This window comes from Diabrotica undecimpunctata, chromosome 4 (assembly GCF_040954645.1).
Source record: "Diabrotica undecimpunctata isolate CICGRU chromosome 4, icDiaUnde3, whole genome shotgun sequence".
NCBI lineage: Eukaryota > Metazoa > Arthropoda > Insecta > Coleoptera > Chrysomelidae > Diabrotica > Diabrotica undecimpunctata.
In genome coordinates, this window is record NC_092806.1 from 33,045,677 (window position 1) to 33,070,012 (window position 24,336).

General features: G+C 32.2%; 1 protein-coding gene across 1 annotated transcript in view; it reads right to left on the reverse strand.

Annotated features, from left to right (window-relative positions):
- The window catches only part of LOC140439422 (uncharacterized), a 79,274-nt gene extending 69,645 nt beyond the window's left edge, over positions 1 to 9,629 (reverse strand). Inside the window, exon 1 of the mRNA XM_072529321.1 lies at positions 9,314 to 9,629. Within this exon, the coding sequence (XP_072385422.1) occupies positions 9,314 to 9,377 (64 nt within the window). The 5' untranslated portion in view covers positions 9,378 to 9,629. The remainder of the gene's footprint in view (positions 1 to 9,313) is intronic.
- Between the last annotated feature and the right edge of the window lie 14,707 nt (positions 9,630 to 24,336).

Here is a 24,336-nt window from a genome sequence, read left to right on the forward strand (position 1 = left end):
TGGATGCCAACAGTAGAATCGGACTATATTAAGATATCCACCCCAACTCAGGGTTTCATCGGATCAAATCTGCCCCGGTCCACTTGTGCAAGGCTTAATCGTATACGTACCGGATATGGTAAATGTGCTGATTCGCTGTTCAGGTGGGGTCGTGCAGAAAGTCCACAGTACGATTGCGGACAACCTAGACAGACCATAAGCCATTGTGTTTCAGACTGCTTGAATCGTGCCTACCGTGGAAACCTCCAGGACTTTGCGGAATGTTCCCCAGAAATAATATATTTAATATATATGTATATATTATTGTATGTGTATATTTATCGTACTGTGAAAGTCCATACGCTAAATAAATAAACAACCAATAACTACACAAACCCGCACATCCACGCACGACAAACATTAAACAGTGAGCACCCCGTATACTCCTTAAGAGTCGCATTCAAAGTCACAAGGACAGGAGGAGATTGGTTTTCTGTGGTTTTCCAATCTCATTGCACAACGATACCTGATCCTAGGTGAGGACACAGCCACAATTATCCTCCATGTGTTTAAAACGAACAAAACAAAAAGGCCAACAATCTGAAAAGGACCGTTTTTCTAACAGAACTTGTAGTTAGTAGCGGGCTTGGTCCAACCTGCACGCAAAAGGATGTCGTGATTAACATAATCAAAAGCTTTGGCATAGTCACAAAAAAACAGTGGCAGTGTAAAGATTATTGTTTAGTGCTTTATAGACCTCATTTAGTACAGAAAACATAGCATCACTGGTACATTTATTAGATAAAAAGCCGAACTGACTTTGTGATAAAATGTTGTTTTTAACGAGAAAGGACGGGGGTTTATAGGTCTCTCAATAATTTTGGATAGAACCGGTAGTAAGGCAATAGGTCTATAGTTGCAAACATTCGATTTTTCACCATCCTTATGAAGAGGAATAATAATGGCAGTCTTTAGGCACTCTGGAAATATACCTTTTTTAAAGGAATCGTTAATTAGTAAGACCAGGACAGGATAATAAAAATGTGTAGCATTTATAATAATAAATCAACCTATCCAGAATAATATGTATCGAAGATGTTTTTGCAGCAGAAAAATAACAGTAATAACAGAAAAAAGATTTTTTCTATCATTTTAACCCTTGTCTATATTTTTATTGATATTTTGTATCAAAAATTTGTCATGTTTTTTTAATTGGTCAATATATGTTTGTACTTATCTAAAAGGAGCTAATTTTTTTAATGTACATTTTTCTTTTCAAATATGGGTGAATAAAAATTGATTATTTCTTACTATAAAATTATTTAAATACAGTTATATTAAATATTAGCCACATTAAAATACTAACAGAAAATCACATCCGAAGATACCCATTTTTTAAAAAGACGGTGTCAAAGACCAGTTACCAATTATGTTACAAGAATTCACGTTACCGGCGGAAGGTTAAATAATAAATTATTTGTAAAACAAATGTCAATTAGGCGTTTAAAAAAATGTCTTTAGTTACACCAGATAACATCGTAATTAATAATAATTAGAAAGTAAATATACTGGAATGCATTCGTGGTAAAGAAACTCATTGGAATTTCCAAACATTTAGAAGACCAGTTTTTTACATCTGACCGTCCTTCAGTGCTATAATCATATTATGTTAAATCCCTTCATAGGTTGTTTGCGGTTTATGTTTATTTTTGCATAGAAAAATTTTTCTCCTTAATTGGATTTTTTTACTAATTATTAATAATTTATCAAGGCCTGTAGATTCTTAACTCGAAGCACGTATTCAAATAATACATATTATATTTTTTAAATTGAAAAATAATTTCTACTAAAGAAATGTGTCACAGCAACAAAAATTTGCATTTTAAAATATTTTAAATACTCATTTTTAGAATCACAACATACATACAACGTCTGGGGGCATTTGAACCAGTTTATCTCTATATCCAGTCAATTATTTAGAGCAGCATTAGATAAGGTAAAAAAAAACGCCTTTGCATGAATATTCAATTTTGATTTTAAAATAAAACAGCACGATAAGAAGAATTAAGTATTTAGCACTTTACAGCGTTCCACGTTCAAAAAATAACATTAGGCTTATGGAGATCAGTGTTGCCAAGACTCTCAAGCATGCGGTTTACTAGATTGTCGATATATTTTTCGAATTTCCATTTTCAATTAACATTTAACTGTAAAGTCAGAATAACAACTGAAGAACCACAAAGCACAAAGCCTTATTATCATTATGTAATCTCAGAGAACGACATAAAATCGCTGACATACGCACACCGTATTATTTTAAGTTGCAATTAGTAATTAGATATATGCAGTCCAAGCGGTCCGTTTATTTGCTTTTAAATCTTTAATAGCCAGCAAAGTGCATGATTTAACTAAGCAATATTTTCTACTGATTCCTATGATTCATGGTATATGGTATTCTTACCGAAAAACAAATAAACTGTCGTTACTATAATTAAAATAATATAAAATAAAATTATCTTTTGTAAATACTATTTATTTAATTAAAATCATTTTCCCTACTTTTCATCTCTTGTTTCGAATGGACACTTTTAGTCAATTACGTTAAAAAACATTAATTTAATTCATGTCTGTGAAAACGAAAATACAAATTATACAACCCTGAATCGTGCTTGTGTTCATCGTGGCATCGCTGCGCTTCTATCGTCCATAAGAAATACATGGCCCTATCTCCGCAATGTTATTTTCTTAACGTGAAACGCTCTATAGATAAGATGACAATATAATCATTCAGTCGAACTTCGCACGAAGACATGATGATAAGAGCGTAGGCACAAAATTTCGGGCCAATGCTTTTTAAATGCATTCATTTTTTTCGAATCGTAAAAAAACTAATAAGTATTTTTGAAAAATTTAAACGCAGAATGAAAGAATACATTATTACTGAGGGCCGAAAGTCCCTGAAAACTTCTATAATATTTATTTTAATAAGTTACAGGGGTGAAAAAAAAAAAAGAAAAAATTTAGTGTGATTTTTAGTTTCAAATATCTCATTCAAAAATACTTTTTGTTTATTCTAAGGGACTTTCGGCCCTCGGTAATAATGTAATCTTCCATTCTGCGTTTAAATTTTTCAAAAATATTTGTTAGTTTTCTCAGGATTCGAAAAATATGATTGCATTTAAAAAGCATTGGCCCGAAATTTTGCGCCTACGCTCATAAGGGAACAGCATGAGCACGACTTTGTTATCAATCTTCAATTTTGGTTTTAAATGAAGGCAAAGCGATAAGATGACACGCCTTTAGTTTTAATTTAATTTTGTTTTTTTTTTTCAAAGAAAATGAACAAATTTGTTCCGTAAAAGACGTAAGTACACAATTGGGATGGGCAGCAAGTACAACATCACAACATTCAAACGACCAAAACACTGAGATCTATTCTGTCCAAAACCAAACCCAACAACATACAAGAAAGATAAAAAAAACTGCATGTATAAAATACCCTGTGAATGCAACAATGACTATTAGTAAGTAATCAGTAAGTGTTAGGATAAACGAGCATGAAGAACGAAGACAATTTTTTACTTAACGAAGAAAAATGTGTAACAAATCCCACAGCAGAATGGTGGCCAATACTGAAAAAAGAAGTTAATAACAAGAATATACCAGCAATAGCGAAGTAATAGGAAGTCACAGAAATATCACTTACAATTTATACACAATAGGTACATATGCAGCACACAATACATAAATATAAATCTACGTTATCTAAATAAGAACACCACCCTCAGATTGTATTCAACCATAAGCATGCTAGTAGTGAATAAAGTCGTAGATACAACTGAATATAAATGTTAATACACTATCTTCTTGTGGTGCTGCACAGGTGAAACGACTTCTTCTCGTAGCACTACAACCCGGGGTGGGTTTTGGCTGACTGCACAACTTGCTTCCATCTTCAACGGTCGTCCATAATAGTTGGGTCAGTGGACAGCCCCATTGTTCTTAGATCTGACCATATATTGTCTCTCCATTGCATTCGTGGACGTCCTAAAGGTCTTCTTCCTGTGGGGGCTTCCTCCCATATTAATTTGGCAAGGCGGTTATTAGGGAGTCTATGGACATGGCCAGCCCATCTAAGACGTTGGTGTAAGTAAGGTGAAACGACTTGTATTCAAATATGCTATCTTTCTCCTTTTAATGATGGTCAAAAGTTCTCCGTCTCTTCCCATTCTACGCAACACTATATTGTTTGTAATATGATCTATCCATGGTATTTTTATAAGTCTCCTAAAAAGCCACATCACAAAAGCTTTCAACTTTCCCATTAGGTCAATATTAACAGTCCAAGTTCCAGCGCCATAAAGAAGAATAGAGTGGATATAACATTTTACTATGTGATATTGGATTAGCAGGATGAGTTTTTGGTTACTCAGAAATTTCCCCATTTTTAAAAAGGCTGTCCTTAATTGCTCTATTATTGATTGAATTTCTGATTCCGGATGTAGATATTCAGTAATCCAGACTCCTAAGTATTTCTTTTTATCCACTTGTTCAATATCTTCATTTCTTTATCTGGATCCTTGTTATGACTTCACTTCTTTTACTGATAACCATGGTTTTTATTTTCTTGTTAAACCAAACTGTTACTCGGTATCGCAAATTATGTTTAGTAGCGGCTGCAGGTCTTTCCAGAGATAATGACTGCATCGTGAGCATAACGAATTTTTTTTATAGTTTCACCATTTATCTTGATCTCTTCTGTACAGTTTATAAGTGTTTGTGTAAATAACTCTTCGGAGTGTATATTAAATAGTAATGGTGAAAGTACACAGCCTTGTCTCACTCATCTGCTTGTCTGTAGCGCATCCGTGATATTGATAATGAACAAAACAGTATTCTTCATTTATTCATTCCTTACTTATATAGTGAGATCGAAGATAAAAGAGGTAGAAGCAGATCCTTCACATGGACCTCATTTGTGCAACCTTATATATTACCCAGTTAGAATAAGTACATGCAAAAATGACAGAAGATAGAGACAACTGGAGAAACATCGGATAATATCACAAAACCTGTAGCAGGTTAATGATTAAGATGATTTATTTAGGTAAAATCTGATTTTTTTGTAAAATTGGAACAAAACAAATTTTTGAGGAGAATATAAAATCCACAAAACACACCGATAGTAAGGGAAAGCGATATATTGCATGTACGTGAAAAACACGATCGTATTGATGGATTCACTAGTGTGTTTTCATTTTGGTTGACAAAAACTCTTGCCTACTACAAGTGTAACCCACTTCCTTTTGAAATATTTTTGAATAATATCGTTATCACTATTATCTGACCAGCTATCTAAATACTTTACTTTCCTTTAAATACTAATGTTATTCCGTTTAATCAATAAACGTCCATTATCTTTTGTTTTCTTCCATTCAAATCAAAAATGCTTTACAATCCTGTATCACTTGTACGCCCTTTTTTCAAGTATTTTCCGCAAAACCTTCAATGATACGCGACAACCTTCACTCTCATGAAAATGGTAAATTGTATTTCCAATGAACTGTTCGTTGTCCCTCAAGTCTATCACAGTTGCTTTCCGTTTAATAGGTATTGGTAGCTGGAATAGGTAGCTGGAAATTCTTCAGAATTTTTTGAATCTAAGTTTGTTAACATATTTGCTTGTTGAATTATCCTTTCTACTGTGCGTACAGATAGTACAGTAGCTTCGTTCACACGTTGTTTAATATTGGTTCGACTATCTTCAGAAACAGTGTTTCTATATATTTAAACTCCTTATAAACTATCCCTTTTGACTCGGGTGTCAATCTGATCTGTTTACTCGTATAATTACCGTCTCCATTCTATAAAATACGTATATAATAAGCGTATGCGCACCTTTCTTTATGAAACTGCAAAACATGAGACTGAATTACACACCCGTTTCATATCCACCGGTTACAAATCCTCGAAAATAATTATGATCACTGTATGTCAAAGAGTCAAAGCTAAAACCTTTAAACGTACTGGTAATATATGGATACAAACAAATAACATTTAATGTAGGTTACACTATCTTTTTTGGAGGAACCTTACGATAATATTAATTACACACCAAATTTTCTACTACTTCACACTAATGAATGGAAACTGCCAAATTGTTTTGTACCCTCTGGTTCCGATATTAATATTGGTGCATTCATCATACCAACGAAGACAAACAAATACATTTAACCTTTCGGAATTTCCATGCATTAATGATACAGGTTTTTAATTTAACAGTTAATAGTCATTATACCAGAAAACATTCTAGTCATGTACCACATTCAGTATTCAGTAAATAAAAAACAGGATATTTGAAAATTATCTCTTTGACCATAGGTAGTTATTTATATAATAAATGTATATTTAGGTATTAAGTTATATAATCTGTTAACTGTTGCTGTTTAAATTAAAATAAGAGATAAACAAAAGTTAAACAGTGGCAACAAAATATATATTAAAAAGATTTAAAAAATATCAACATATAAAAAATACAAGACTGTGAAAAAGAATTATAATTATAAGTATTGAAGGATAAATTTACGGCGATGTATAACACTAAAAGAGAAAATAAGACGACCAAAAACTGTTCCGAAAATATACAATCAAAATTAGATCCAATAGATTAGATTAGATTGGTCGTAATCAGTTTGGTTTGTGAGACTTGATACCAGAGAGGTAATATTTAGTCTTCAAGCAATGGCATTTCACCCAGCGAAATACAAAGATCTGTTCGAAATACTTATGAGCTACAGGATTCCATTTATATCAATTTATACTGGAAAAAAACTGCATGTATTAACATACTCAACTTTAACATTTTATTAAATTTGTTATTAAAAACCAGTTTGAAAAATGGCTGACTTATTGGCTTCTAAAAATTTACAATAACTTCATAATTTTTTATGCCACAAGGTTGTAAGTAGACTCAATGAACAGCTGGTAAAAAAGTACCTTTTCCAAAAAGAAAATGGAACCTTCTATGACAAAAACCAAGAAAAAAACTGAGATATTGCAGCGGACAGTTCTCCTATCTTCTTTTCAGTGGCAGTATTTTATGAGTACCATCATTTTAACGGGTTATTTAACTTTTTACTTTTTTCCTGTGCATGCCATCTATCAGTTGGATCGTACAATTTAGAACTTATTTTACAATTTGTTCAAGTTTCATCTCTTAATGTTAATAAACAATGGAAATATGGTTTTAAGAAAAAAAATGCTATTTGGTTTTCTAATGATCACAGAAAGTTCTGGTAAATGGTCCTACACGAATAAACAAAGATAATTTCAGAGGTAATTAAACGGATTGAAAGTCGATGCAAGATACTGTAGTTATTATATCTGGTGGTCAGATAAATAACCTCCTTCGCCGATTAGAGCTCTACGACTTCAAAACAAACATAAGTTGTAGAAAGTACAACTTTTTAGGCATATGTCAAATTTTAGAGCGTTGCAGGCATTAGTATAATTTTGAGAGCTCCATAAAGTTGAAAGTGTTTGAAAAAATGACGCTTATAGAGAAAAACGATTTTCGATCTCTAAATAAACATAATTTGAGAAAAGAAAAGCCGGATAAATATTATGGGAATAATGATCCTTCAGACTAGTGTCAAATTTTGGTTCCCCACATTGGAATCTATATATAAAACTATATCCAATAATCAACTAGAAATAACGTAAGATTGTACTTACATAACACCTTGTGAATGAGAAAATTATTCATTGAAACTGTAACATCGCTAAATATTCTCATAAATGAACATATCTCACGTATGCAAATCTACGGAGGGCATTTAACATATAGTCGAATGGAAAAATAAATCTACATAGGACATTGGACATTGAACATAAGGATCGAATGGAAAAATTAATCAAAACAAAAATACCAACATTGATAAGTTAATAAATGCAAATTTAGGTTGCCTCATTATAAGCAATATTGTATCAGTGTTTTTTCCTGGTTTCTCTCCATGAATTATAATAAAAATATAACTAAAAAAAGAATTATACTGTCATGATTGAATATGATGAATTGTGTGGAATTATTAAAGGCCAAACGGATGCTATCATTATTTTTCTGAGAGGTTTCTTAAGTTAATGTCAATGTCATGTACTCTTGAAAATTAAATGTACTATTGCACCTCAATAATATTGCCAATATCTACCATTTTAAAGTTTCATTTTTTTATTATGATATGCGTAAATTTTTATTACTAGCGAGTCATCAAATTAAACTATTAGAAGACATTTATGTCTCAGTAACGAAAACCAAAATACTTAATTTTCAAAAATTTGTATTTTAAAAACGATGCCCTCGATTAAAGTCTTAAAGTCTAATAAAATATGATCTTTTCAAATAAAAAAACAAATAAAATAATATTCACAAAAATATAGTAATTACAAAGAGAAGTTGTCACAAGAAAATAACTTCAAAACTGTGGAAGATATTATTACGAATTTTGAAAAATAGGTATTAAAGTACAATGCAATGGAGTTAAAAATAATGGACTAACATTAAAAACGATGGATTTAAGTTTAGGTATAAGATTCACTGGTTAAGGAGTTGGGATTCTACTTTCGGGGTTAAGTGTTCACGATTTTTGGAGGGAAGGAGATTCAAATCCCACAGGGGTGAGAAGTTGTGACTGGCTGAATGATAAATATCTGTACGATTAAAAATATTATATAGGCATAAATAAAAATTGTTGCTTACTTTTGAACAGTCTGCCAGCCTAGTATTCGAATGAATCTTCCTCTATACAAATTAATTATTGTACTGAAATTTAATCGCTGTTCACAATAAAAAAATTGTTTAAGAAGAAAAGCTGAAGATTTTTTCAATAATACTAAAGATTACAAATACATTCAGAATAAAAATACTGATTATAAAAGTATTTTAAAAAATTGCGAAAAATATACGTCAATAGGCAATATTGGACATAAACAGGTCTCACCAGAAGAAGAAATATTAGTAAACAAGACTTCTCACATTTAAAAAAGATCAAAGGTAGATAGTCGAATTAGAAATACCTTGTAGATAAAAAAAATTAAATAAAAGCAACAGGTTAAGCGAGTTGCATCAACAGGCTTTGCTTCTAAATAAAGGAACAGATAAATTATTTTTCTTTTTGATGATAGCATTGGATAGGTAAACCAAATAAAAGCTTTTCATAAAAACACAGAAATAATGCAGGTTTACCGGCTGAAAACATTGTCCTCATTAAAAAAAATCATAACCAAAAGTAAACAAACCGGTTCTAGTCGTGGAAAATACAAAAAAAAACTCGCTTACCTGGCAAAGCAGTCGTACAGCACAAATACCCCAAAAGGGCAATAACAGCCAATGTTCCTCTCATGTTCAAAATTGTAGATATCACTCCGTACGAAAATTAGTAAATGTTACTTGTTAGTAGCGCTTTCGGTCGGTACAGTCTCGATGATTCTGAAAATCTGAAGCTTTGTTCGGATTCCTGCCGCTAAATATAAGTATGGGGGGACGGTCAGGTCGGCGGCAATAGCGTGCGCTGATCGTTGAGTTAGTTGCTGATAAAACAATAATACCACTTCCTGAATGAACGAGTGTCCGGTAAATTTTCAGAAGTTCAATTTAAAAGATAATTATACAAAATGGATAAAAATATATAGTGACACATTTTAAATTGTCAAAATCCTGATTACGATTTTGATTTGATTGCCAATAGATACGTAATAAAAATAGCATATAGGTAGCTACATAGGAAAAAAATATCTATCAAAGTATGATCTTGTTAACAATTTTTTAGCCCTACAGTTAAAATATTCTTCATAACCAAATTCATGCATAAGATGGTTGGAGTACAACAAAGTAAAAAAAACTTCCAATGCAATTGGTATACTCGTTAAAAAACATTTAAATAATGAAAACATCCAAACGGATTAGAATTTTTCAAAACGTTTTCGGTCCTATCAGAACGTCATCAGTAAAAACTTGAGTACTTGCTTAACACATAGAGTGCCACCATGAGAATGTTGTTTGACGGTCCATACTGGCCAAACATTTTTTTTGCAGGATTTTAGCTGACATCACCTGATCTGCAAAATAATGTCGTATGAGAAAGAACAGAAAGGACTACAAAAATTTTGGAATCAAATACTTTCTGAAGAGTCTAATTTTTCACCAGACGTGTCTGGATATCAACAAGTGATTCAGATTCAGCTAGTTTTGATGAGCCAATATCCCCAAAGAAACGTCAAATGTTATTGGATTCACGTTTTAAAACACAAGATAAGACATTGAAATCAACCAGTTCTCAACAACCGATAGCTGAAGAGTTTCTTTTAAGAGAAATTGAACAGACATCCAATGTAGCAGAAGCGGAGTATATTTTTCCTTATATGTACAACAGATTTCAAACCTAAATGCCAATACATGTGATATTGAAAAGTCTGTCGAGGATGTTGTTAAGCAAAATACAGTATTTCTCGAATTTGACGACGATAAAACTCCGATTAATGTAGAAATGTAACAATCAACCGAGTGGGGACCTGTTACCTGAAATAATTTGAAAAACTTTGTATTTTCAAAGTAAAATCCAGGGATCCGTAGTTCTATATATGATGAATATACATAATATGACTCCATACGACTTTTATAAACTTGTGAATACTGATGACATATTTTTGAACTATTTACAAACGAAACTAATCGATATGCTGCGCAGCAAAAGGTTCAAGGCAAACTTAGATCACGCATACAATCATGGAAAGATACAACACCAGAAGAAATTGAAACGTTTTTGGGGCTAATAATGTAGATGGACTTCTTCCTCTTCCTACAATTTTTTCTTACTGGTCCAAAAAGTTCACATATAAAAATGAACTTTGTCAGCTAATGTCAAGAAACGAAGCTGTTATGGAAAGCAATAACAGATTGTATAAGATTAGTTTTCTTTTGTCAAAGCTCAAAATAAATTTTCAAATGCGTATTGTCCATCAGAATTTTTATGTATTGATATCAGTACATAAAAAATCAGGAGTATGCAGAAGCCTAAATCCATTATTAAGTGTAATAAGCACAAAAGTTATGTTGACATTTCAGGTAATACAAAGTAATTTTTATTTCTCTCAATAACTATATAGTTTTAGATCAGATGAAATCTTATAACACCACTCTCAGACGCGGGGTCAAATGGTATCGTAAACTTGCTATCGAGTTAGCAGTTTGTGCAGCACTGCATCAACAAGTAACACACAGTTAAATGTCAAGTATGACATTTCGGGAAGAACTTATACAAGGTAAATGCGAAATGTTTTTGTATTCCCATTCCCAAATCTTAATTATTTTAAATTTTCAGGCAAATCAAAAGAATTGACTTACTCCCGGCTTGTTTCTGATAATCAAGATCATAAATTTTATGAATCGGATAAGAGACAGCTCTAATTAGTAATTGCTACCACAAATATGTCACGGAAATGGGAAGGAAGCTTCCAAAAAATAAAACGAATAAAACAAAATACCGCTGCAATATATGTAATAAGCACTTGTGTCTTAATTGCTTTTTTGAAGTGCATTGTTACGATAAATATCATGGCCTAAAATAACTGTAAATATATTATGACTAATTCTGTTTTGTTGTAGAAATTTCGGCGAAGGATCTAGACCCAAATTATGATGAATCATCCGATTCGAGGTGTCCAGGTAGACCGAAATAAAACCGGTCTGAGCTTCTGGGGACTTAACAGGATTTCATATATAATAACGGAACTGTAATTGAAGGGGATCAGTTAATTTGGAAGAAGACGCGCTTGCGATTTTAATTGTTACGTTCGCCTAAAATAAATTATGTATTCTTAGTGGTTAATAAACTTATATAAATTATTGTGCTTTTTAATAAATTAAAATAAGAACCTTTTAATAAAGACATTATAAATTAAATAAAGACATAGCAGTTAAATAAATTTCATTTCAGCATTCTTTACAGTTAAAACAATAGAAGGCTGATATTTTTTTTATTGAATATTTGTTCAAGTTTATGCGTTCACTAAATATATTCCTAAATAATTAACAATTGTGTTTTTGTTAATTCAGGTAATAAAATACCAAATTTAGTAAAAGTAAAGGCTGATTTATAAACTTTACGTTGGCGTTGGCGTTCGCCGTTGACCTTGGCGCTGGCTATCATATACTGTATTTATAAACTTTCGGTTGGCGTTGGCGTTAAAGATCATTTCTAACCTTACATTTTAGATTTGGTATTATTAATTTTTGCTTGAAAATTAATACAATAGAAAATGAAAATGCTCGGCCTTTGTTATAGGTGCAGTGGCACTTATACACGATACTTTGTATTCGAGGAGCACTGAGCCTTCGAAATAAAAGACAACGTCAATACAAACGGAGGCCCATTAACCAGAACAGAAAGACAAGAGGTAATTTTAATTATTATGCAAATATAAAAAACTGGGATACATAGCAGTTTTTTAAATATACCAAGATGCAGGTTCCAGTATTTGAAAAATTACTGCAAATGGTAAAACCAAAAATAAATGTAAACTATTGCTCTGATGGAATTTCTAATATATAGGGAATATAAATTAAATTATCTAAACTATTTCACTTTATAAACATATGGAAATACAAACATAAACAAATACATAATTTAGTTTGATTTGTTTTACAAACCTTGTCACTTTTTCGGTATCGCTATTGGCTGCGATGACAAAGATACAGTTTTTTTATGTTCTGTGATCGTGGCTACAACCACAGAAGGGTTGGTGTATTCTGTGCTACAACGGCCAACGGCAAAAGATAAAGTTGGTTCATCTTGAATGGAACCGAACGCCAACGCCAACGGCGAACGATGTTTATAAATAGACATACGAGTTTCCCATTTGACCATGTTGTAACGCTAACGTCAGCGCCAACGTAAAGTTTATAAATCAGCCTTAAAACTAAAAAAAGGTAATGTATTTTTACTGGGACCATAGTGGACAACTTAGTCCACTGGCATAAAAACCAACCATAGTAAAATATTGCTAAAAGCAGTACCAATGGGTCTTTTGGACTAACGCGATGCACCGCGGCCTAAAACATGAAAACGTGTGGTAAACAATATCGACCCACCACGGCCCCTAGACAAAAAAATTTCCAATTTAAGTAGTGGATAACTTTGACCCAACATGGCACCTCTATGTGTTAAAAGCCCTTTACAAAACGGTACAAAATTGTTGAAATTACATTTTAAAAGTTAAAAAGATTAAAATTAAAGCGACTCAATGTTGATGTTACTATAATTTAACTAAAATACTGCTCACGTCTGGCTCTGACAGTTAAATTTAATGACATTTTTTTTTCATTTTAATATTTTCAACCTTTAAAAAGTTACTTTAACAATTTTGTGATGGGGTTATTAAAAAAGTACTCATTTACTGATGGCGTTCTTATAGAACAAAAAACGTTTTGAAAAATTCTAATCCATTTGGATGTTTTCATTATATCAATGTTTTTTTAACAAATCTACCAATTACATTGGAAGTTTTTTTCAGTAGTTCTCTTTGTAGAATAAAGTTTACTCTAACTGTTTTAGTTTCGTTGATTTTATTCTACACTTTTAAAAACATGTTAAACATTTTTCTTGGTGACCTTGCATGATGCTTTAATTAACTGTTCCTGTGACTGTATTTCTGTTTGTTGGCAGATCTGTAATGTATAGTACATAAACAAATGGCACAAAGCCATTTCTTTGCTAAACATCAACTTTTCAGCAAGTTTGTTCATGCTTTCTCACTGACTCTTACTCTAAACGTTTTTTCCTTCCAACGTTAAGCTTATTTCACGACTATGCATTTGTTCGACAATTAAATGCTTGGAAACGTTCTCTTTAAGGTATCTAAGCCTCTAATATTTATGGGCTTATAGTTAACGAAGTATCTTGTTGAATATATAGGTCATTAATTAGGTGGCGAACACCTAGTAAGACAAATGTATACGCTTAGGAATAAGATTTTTAATAATAAAAAGATACCTAGCGACTGGAAAACCGGGCTTATATGCCCAATCTATAAAAAACGGGATAAACTGAAATGCGAAAATTCAAATATCAAACCAGATTCCGCTAAGGACGATCTACAACTGATCAGCTATTTACAGTGAAACAAATTCTAAACAAATGGTGGGAATTCGGCATTGACGTCCACAACATATTCATAGATTTCAAACAGGCCTACGACTCAATTAATAGACAAAAGTTATATCAAATATTACATAGCTTTAACATCCCCCAAAAATACATCCGACTAGTAAAAGCAACAATGGACTCGTCAACAGCAATTGTTAGAGTGTAAAATGAGCTCACTGAGAACCATTCAATAGTCAGAGGATTAAAACAAGAAGACGGGCAGGCACCAACACTATTCAACCTGACTCTTAAATATGTGATAGGGCAGCTGAATATAGGAAGAGGTAATCTCCTAACAAATAAATCAATACAGATTGCCTCCTATGCCGATGACATTAGCATCATGGCTTGCAGAACAGAAGAGGCGGCAGCAATATATTCACAATTAAAAACAGGGGCAGAAGAGACCGGAGTAGAAATAAATATTCAAAAGACAAAAAACTAACCACATATGTGGGAGTTACATTAAGCATGGATGGAGCAGAAGAACCAGACATTTAAAGAAGAATAGTAAAGGAAAACAAAGCTTACTTTTTACTCGCACATGTGTTCCAAAAACACACACTGGTGATCGAAATCAGACTCTACAAAACTATTATCAGACCAATAGTATGCTATGGATGTGAGACATAAGTGACGACAGAAGACACAAAACGAAAGCTGAAGTCTTCGAACTAAAAGTCTTAGGAAGATATTTGGAACTGTTTATGAAAACGGAGTATGGAGATCCAGGTACAACCATGAACTCTACCAACTGTTCAAAGAGGCACCGATCTCAGAATTTGTTTAAACTTCAAAGACTTCGATGACTGGTCGTGTAGTGAGAATGAAGACCGGAAGATTGCCAAAAGAGCCCAGATAGTAAAATGCAGGACGCAAGACCAAAAGGAAGGCCACGAAAAAGGTGAGAGAATGAAGTGGCAGCGGACGCGTAATATTTGCTAGACGTGAAAATCTGGAGAAGATCGGCGCAGAACCGGCAAAGTTGGAGGCATTGTTTGGAGGAAGCCAATTCCTTCTCTTTGTCTTTTTTTTGTGTATTCTATATACTTTTTAAGGTTACGACAAGAACCTTACCCCGCAAAACTATAATCAAACACAGAGAAATGAGATAAAGAGACAGCCTAAGTTCACTTCTCTTTAATTTACTAATGGATGAAATAAAAGAATGGTACTGCTGTCGAAATGGCATATATAATGCAAATCTAACGAATCAACGTGGTCTGCTTTACAGATGATGTGGTAATTAAAACCGAAACCAAAGACGATCTACAAAGACGATTACATCTATTTCATCAGATAAGTAGAGAAATCAATACTAATATATTAATTAAGAACCTAAAATGCATTCCCATAGCTACAAAGCTAAGCTATAAACTAGTTATCAAAAAGGAACTATAAAAAAAGTATCACAATTCCAATATCTACGAATTGAGCTTTCCATTGAATACGATCCTGCAACAGATTTTCGAAGTCTTAACAACAAAGCAGAAATAATTTTAGATATCTATGTATGAAACGTAATTTGGAACAACAGATACATGAGAATAGACAGTAAAGTTAGAATATACCTACAACACTTGCATTAGACTGAGACATTTACACACTTACAACACTTACATCAGGCGTCCATGTTATAGTCATATAATAATAATGAAGAAATATAGGCAATGTCAATTGAAAACAGCACACAAGGAACGCGCGAGAAGAGGTAGAGGAATAACTGACAGTCCACCACACAAGAGATGTTACAACGATCAATATGAACACATCAATAGATTTTAAACAAGAGAAAGAAGTGGAAGAATTAGATATCTATAGATTAAGGCTGTATAAATATAAGAATTAATATAATAATTAATTAGAATACTTACTATTTTAATGGAAATAAGCCACAATTGAAGCTTAAAATAAGTTTACTGACGTTTCAATTTCCACTTCGGAAATCGTTCTCAAAATACAAACACTAATAAATTAAACAAATTTTGTTTTTTGTTACTTGGTGAAAAATACCAGGAAAGGCAGTGTGTTATTACGTTCCTTTTCCACGGTAAATGTTATTGTCTCTTCTTTATCGTTTATTTAATGAGACTATATATTAAAAATAGAGAATGTGATAGATCTCAAATATGTAAGCACGCATGATAAAATAAACATAGGGTTCAAGTATATGCCTAAAAGAAACAAATGGTAAAAAAAGAAACATTAAAGAAGCGGCTCTAATTATACTAAATGAGACCAATTGTGTCACAAATTCCTCAGCAAAATGCAGTAGGATCTGGTTACCCATATTAAAAGAGGAAGTTAATAAAAGGTGAATACCACTGTTGGTAAGTCAGTAACATATCGAAGATACATCATTTATGTTTTTTAAATAACAAACATATAAAATCAGAATTTGGTGTTTATTAAGAGTAAACTAAATGTAAGACCAAATACTTACCCTGTCGAGATAGTATTATGAGAATTTTTCCTGGTTTTTCCTCATTACTTACTATGGAATCACTAACAGGAGAATATTACTGTTATCATGGCATGTAGTTGTCTTTTTAAAGACGAATTACGTGCTATGAATTTTTCTGATGGATATTCTCAAGTTAAAGTTGATTTCATGTAATCCAATGAACTATCTTACAATAAAGTTGTCCCAGTAACGTAAGCAATATTATTTTAAAGTCGTCTACTTTAAAATGAATAATATATGTCTGAATTGTCAATATAAATGAGTCAGATAAAATTAAAATATTAGAAGAATTTTCCACCAAGTAACAAAAAACAAAATTTGTTTAATTTATTAATGTTTGTATTTTGATAACGATTTCCGAAGTGGAAATTGAAAAGCCAATAAACTTATTTTAACCTTCAATTGTGGCTTATTCCCATTAAAATAGTAATTACTTTAAAATGCCACAAGAAAATAGCTTCAGAACAAGATAAAGAATTAGAAGTTATAACTTGAAATTATGATTATCTCAGACCTAAAAACGCAGCCACTGTTCCATCGTTACAATCCAACCATCGTTCTTTGTAAAACGCACAAAGCAAGTACATTGTGTAAATAATAAATTAAATAAATATTTTTTTTTAATTAAAAATATACATTATGATTCATTCCTTTTACAAGAACCCAATACTACTATTAGGAATTCCTTGAACCAATCTTCGACATCACGTGAAAATCAACAAACAAACTAATTTGGCTATCCCAAAAATTAACAATTAAAAGGAATCGTTAACTATGAACGAATCAGAAACTATCATGAGTCAATTCAAATTTCATTTGTGTACGCCTGTACACCAAGCAAATGTATTTATAATATCTACATTGCAAAATGAAGGAAAAATATATAATTTGCTTGTTAATTTTTCCTTCATGATTTTACAGCTTTTAATTATATCATTGGACAATTTAATTTCATTATTATACTCATTTTTTTGGAGATGCTATATTTAGCAGAAGAGTACAGCGGTTTTTATACAGGACTGTTAAAAGTCGAAAAATTATAAATATTGATGGTCAGCTGGATTGAAATAGCTAGTCCAAACCTTTTAAAAATGAGTAGCCCCCTAATCGACATATCGCTAGGTATATAAATAAGGACGAATTTTGTAACGTGCTACATATATTCCACACATTTGTATGGACTTGAGCTGAGTTAGCAGCCTGAATAAAATTTAGGCATTTGAAATGTGAGTATATCGCGAATGTTATTACTACCTTGGACTGTCCATGCCCCCAACTTGGAAGTTTTGCGTCGAAGGGGCAGGGAACGTGAGCTGATCGAAATCACCAAAGAGTTCACCAAATAGATGTAAGTCAATGGACTGAATATTATAACAACTTATACGACGACGATGTAGACACAAACCAAGAAGACATCGTGATTAAAGAAACAGAAACCTCATTAGACTTTTTCATAGATCATGCGAATAAAAAATAAAAAAGCCCCGGACTAGATAAGGAGCTTTAACGAAAAAAGGGAGCACAACAAATCTGCAAAGATCACAGTGTGTCAGGCAGTTATAATCCCATTTTCATATATCTATACCGTATATATGGCCTACTTTGCCCAGCAAATTTCAGTTTTGTTTAAATATTTCTTTTCTTAGCACATATAAATACATACAAAAATTATTTTGAGAACTAGCGAGATGTTAACAGAGAATGTACTTATCATTTTTTATCACAATCTTTAACACAGCCGAGAAAAAAAATTAACGGCAAGGTGGGCAAAGTTGCCCCGAAAAAGTTCAACATTGCCCACCTATTTTAAATTCACTGTAGGGCAAAATTGGAACGTAATAGGACTACTATGCCCGCGGCATACGTTTTGATTTGACTACTTTGCCCACCATACACTTTTGAATTTTATTTTTTAATAATACTAGAAAAAAAACTCTATTTTTCAGAACTTTTTATTAAAAAAATACAAGAAAAATTATTATATTTTTATTAAAAAAACACAAGACAAATTATAACTGAAAACAACTTAAATTTTCTTTAAAAGAAAAATATCCTCTTCTACTTTGGAAAGGTTTCTTTAATATTTTTCTAATGTCTTCAAAATTGACGTCCGATATGTCTGATATGTTTGGATAAACAAAACCATTTATATTTTTTCTTAAAAATTTTACGGTGTAGTACATATTGTCTTCGTTTATTATTTCTACTATGATCCCGATGAAATGTTTAACGGTTTTTTTTTGTAAGAAATTGGACCACCACAAAAGTACCAATTTTTAGATTATTGCCATCTACTTCGATATTTTTATCACACTCGATATTTTCAACCATTTCATCCTGCTCTTCTTCATGTAATTCATCTGCCTTCTCAACATTATCATCGTCACTGTTATTCATCTCCATCTCCATTCCTTCTGCTAAATTTTCGTCGGCATTCGTCTCTATCTCTATTTCTTCTTCTGAATCCGCGATCCCACTTCCCTCCTGATTCTGATCAAATTCTTCAAATTGAACTGATTGACCGGGTTCAGTATTAAGCAACTTTTCCTTTCCTTTTTTAATGGTATCTCCTTTATTTTTTTGTTGTAAAAAATTTATTAATGCGTTATCAATTTCAGAGCTTACTCTTTTCGCAAATCTCTCATTTGGCATCTTTTTTAGCACTTCATGTGGGTCAAAGGGACAAATTCCAGTTGCGCGAAATGAACTTTGAAGATTTTTTTTAAAGTTTGGTTCAATCGCGTCTATTAGTTTTGTTAGCAATTGAGGAAAGATGGTTTTTTCAACTGAGTTTAAGTTAGGCTGACTAGTTTTTAAATCAGTAAGGATCTTTTTCCAGGCTCTTTTTAAAGGCCAAAAAAATCCAACATCAAGTGGTTGTGTAAGCCCTGTAGAATTAGGTGGCAGAAATACAAATCTTATATTTGCCCTTTGACAAGCCCTTATTATCTCAATATTGAGATGTGAAGACAAGTTGTCCCCAATCAAAACCTTGGTGCTGTTATCCCGTTTTGACCACGGTAAAGCAACTTTAAAAAACCAGTCTTGGAAAGTTGATGCATCAAACCATCCAGATTTTGTTCTATTATACAATGTACGAGGGGGGCCACCCGTTATCCATCTATCATATAATCTTTCAGCTCTATAAACAACATAAAGTGGTAGGCGTTCTCTTGTTGCGGTAGCTGCGAACACTAGTGACACTGCGCTTTTAATGGCATTCATGTATCTTTCCGGGTATTTTGTCCCACGTCGAAATACACATTTTTGGGTATCAGGGTCATCTGACAGATTTGTCTCGTCATAATTCAGGATATTTTGAGGTTCGATGTTTTCAAGTGTTATTTTTAAATTATTAAAATATTCTTCTATGATTTCTTCAGTATTGGCTGCCATGGAGCGTTTAACGTTTTGACAGTGCCTTTGAGTTAAAATGTGCTTATGTCGTGACAAAAAAGCCTTGACCCAGTCACAACTAGGAAGGTTGTTATTAGAGAAATAAACAACTCGAGTTCCTCTGGCATCTAAATATTGTTTGACAAGCATTCTAATCTCTAGGCTTGTTAAAGGAGCGCAATATTCTGCACTTGATATAACAACATCCACTAAATGACGTTCTTCTATTTTAGTGAGTGTAAGGGGATGGCCAATGGAGGAAACATGCGTTTGTTTAATTTTGTTGAGAATGGTTCGGCGTAGCACCTTAAAACGTTCCTCTGCCTGACGAGAACTTAAACCTGCTCTCACTGCTTCCACGGCTCGTTCAAGCACGGCGTCAAAGTAGTTTACATACTGCCTTGCTCCCAATTTTTTTCTGCTTTTTCTTGGCATTTTGATTTTTTCCTTAAAAGAAAAAAAAATAATTAGATAAATACCGACATTCTGTTTTACGTAATAATTAATACTTTATGGCGTTAAACTTAAAAGCACACTTTAGTTTCCTTTTAAATGACTATAAACCATTTTATATAGAAAAATTTAAAAAAATATTAATGACAAATGGCAGGACAACATTGCCCACTTGTATTTTGTTTTATAAAGAAAAAACATGTAATCCCTGATGAACGTTCCATCACAAAATCAGTTAAGGAAATACTAAATAAGACGTACAAACAAAAATTAAGTCAATATTCCTATTACTGTAGTAATAGGAATATTGACTTAAAAATCACTGCTTAAAAATCAAAATATTGACTCAAATATTGGTTAAAAGCTAAGCACTGCAGTGCTTAGCTTTTAACCTAAAAAAACTACAAAAACGTGTTCAAATTTCTTACCTTACTACCAGCGTTACACTTCAGTCTCGCAGTTTAGTTCACACTGTCTTGATTTCTATATGTTTCTTAGGTATGTGTCTGTGGTACTTTGCTATGTTGCCAAGTATTTTTTTTTACAAATTTTATAACCTTTACAGTGGGCAAAGTTGAACCCACTGGGCAAAGTAGGCCATGTTTACGGTACCATAACTTCAAATACAAGAATTTAATGGGAAATTAGTTCCATGCAAAAAATTAAAATACCCTAAAAATACCTTTTACAAATTATGGGTATTCCGCTTCTGTGTTAGTTTATGAGTATTTCATCTTATCAGATATTTTAACATTACAATATGCAGTTAATCATTAAGAATTTAATATTACATGAGATTCCGTATTAAGCAGAGACCGGATTATCTAGGTTTCATTGTGTTTTACATGGTTTTTTACCATTTGTGAATGCCAGTTCACAGAAAATATCTACCCGGTGCATTTAAGAACATATTTAAGTTTGTCATCTTATTGTATTATTAACAAAAACGCAAAAATGATGACAATGAATAACGGTAAAGTTGCATGGGAATATTGGGGAATCAAACTTTAAATTTTAACCTATCCTACCATTGAAATGAGTGCATCCAAAAGCGTAGCTAAATAAACGTAGGCGGGGAAAGACTTCTCCACCACCTGAGATTTATTGAAAATATTCTTCTAATAACGGATGTCAAAAGATTCCAATATGATGATACAATAAAAAACAAACTGTGCAATAATACTATAAGAATTTAACGCATCAATAAGGATATAATAAAAGACTATTACGCACAAATAATAATTATAAATTGATTATTTAAATGATTCTAAAAATAAAAAATATTTTCTAAAAATAGTAAAAAAGAAGCTATGAATGTGTGATAATTATTGCGGTTAGTATACATGGTGTACCATAAGGTAGGTCGTAAATTAAATCACATGAAGCCATTCTTTAACGTTACACAATAAAAATAGAATTTTTCAAGTATGTCGTGGACTGTTGACATTTTGTAATGAAAATGGGCATGCTGATAATTTGTGCTAAAAGCGGCTTTCAAAAAAATGACGATACCTGAGCACTTACAGTAATACCCGGAATTAAGCAAAAACATAACGAGAATGTTGAAAATGAACTGACGAGAAACTTCTATTCCTCAAAAACTCACAATTTCAGACCCATAAGCATTGTTTCTACGTTTGGGAAAGTGATCGAAAAGGTTATCAAACAATTTTATTCCTATTTTGCGTCAAATAATTACTTTAGCAACTCACAATAAATATGGATTCAACAGTGTTCGTCCTACTACGATCGCGCTATGTAATGTTATGAGCGAGGTGACTGAGGGGCTTGAACGCGGCAACCACATAGGAATTTTTCTTTGCGACTTTGTCAAAGGCTTTTGATTGCGTTTCACACGACATTTTGCTCCACAAATTAAATTACTATAGAATTAGACGTATCCCTCTTAAGCTTCTTATCTATGTGGCAGACACAAGGCGGTAGTGTCTAAAGGTCATCTCTCCGATTTTCTATCCGTAAAACATGGAGTTCCACAAGGTTCGGTCTTAGGACCTCTTTTGTTTATTATTTATGTCAACGACTTGCCTAAATTCATATCTCCTTACAAAACCATACCATTCTGAGATGATACGACATACGTTATATCAGGAAAAAATAATGATGATTTAAAAATTTCTTATGAGGAAGTTTCTACTAAATCTAGCTTATGGTTTGCTGCAAACAAACTAAAACTTAACTCTGATAAAACGCAAAATTTGGTTATATCTGCAAGTAATTTACACAATGATCCAGATAACAAAGAGACTGTTACACTATTGGCAATAATCATAGATAATCGAGTCAACTGGTCGGCTCATATCTCACAACTTTAGAAAAAGCTATCAAGTTCATTATTTGTTATTCGCCAACTAGCAAGGGTTATCAACTTTGAAACGTTAAAAATGACATACTTTTTCTTTATTCCACTCTCACCTAAACTATGGTGTAATCATATGGGGCAATTCAACAAATGCACTTCAAATTTTTAGAATGCAAAAGAAGAAGAAGAAATTTTAGCAGAGGTTAGTTTTCTAGAAGACTGCCGATCTTTCTTTATCAAATTCAAAATTATGCCTCTACCTACTCTGTTGATATCTCAAGTTCTAACTGAAATTCACAGAAAACGGGACCATTTAATAAAGCAGTCTGATGTCCATGTTCACAATACTCGAAACTGTCACCAATTACGAACAAATCGCTGTAGATTAAGTCTTTCAGAAAAAAGTTGTCTTAATTGTAACTATTACAATATTTTACCAAAAAGTATTAAACAGCTAAGCTATAATAGTCTCAATAAAGTTATAAAAAAATATCTTCTAAAACACTCTTTTTACTGCTCAGAAGAATCTATTATGACTCATTGCTGCACATCCACTGAACTGCTTACCGTAACTTTGCCATAAATCTTTTTCTGTTTAATATGTGTTCTTGTTTGTATATATTTAAGTTACGTTTTATATTCCTTTGTTTTATATACTATGTATTTTTTTGACTTGCTACAAACAATATTTGTGTAATTTTTAATTTTTTTATTATATTTTTATAAACATATTTTTAAAAACTGCATTGCGTTTTGACGAAGCTTTAAAAAAAGAAATTACTTGTGTGTGGCAAAATGGTCCCTGTAACATTTTTTTAAGCTAAAAATAACAAAAAACGAAATATTTAAGGAAAATTTAATCAAACAATAAGAGGGGTATGGCAAGACATATTTTTGTGAAAAAATTATATTTAAATATTCAATTAAAAGAAAAATAAAATTATTTTTAAAAAGAGAACGTTTTACACCATGGTTAGGGTAAAATGATCCCGTCCATGGGGTAAAATGACCCCTACAGTTTTGTGTACAGAAAAAGTAATAAAACATTGCTATTTACAAAAATCGCAAATATACATATAATTTCTGCTTTCCAGTTATACCCGCATACATAAATGGCACCATTTATTGCACAAAGTGTCCAAACCTCCTTCGCCTGAGATGTACTGAATGTACTGATGTTTTTATCATCATTAAATTAAATCTTTTATTTTCTTTCTTTTTCTTGACGTTTGAAGTTGACTTTGGTATATTTTGTTTTTCTTTTATCAAAAAATAAATTTGTGTAGAGGTGAAAACCTTGTTCCTTTGATTAAGTTGATCCTTACGAGGTCTTGAACTCCTTTGAGATAGTAGAGATATAGCATATGGAGTTACAGAAGTATAATCCTACATAAAATGATAGTATTTTTTTCTTTTCCTTATAAGTAAAGAACTTAAAACCAAAGTATCTCTTTGTGGAGAAGTAGTTCTTGGTTCATGAATAGGATCAACGGTTTCATTTTCCACAATAGGTCGATCAGTTGTAC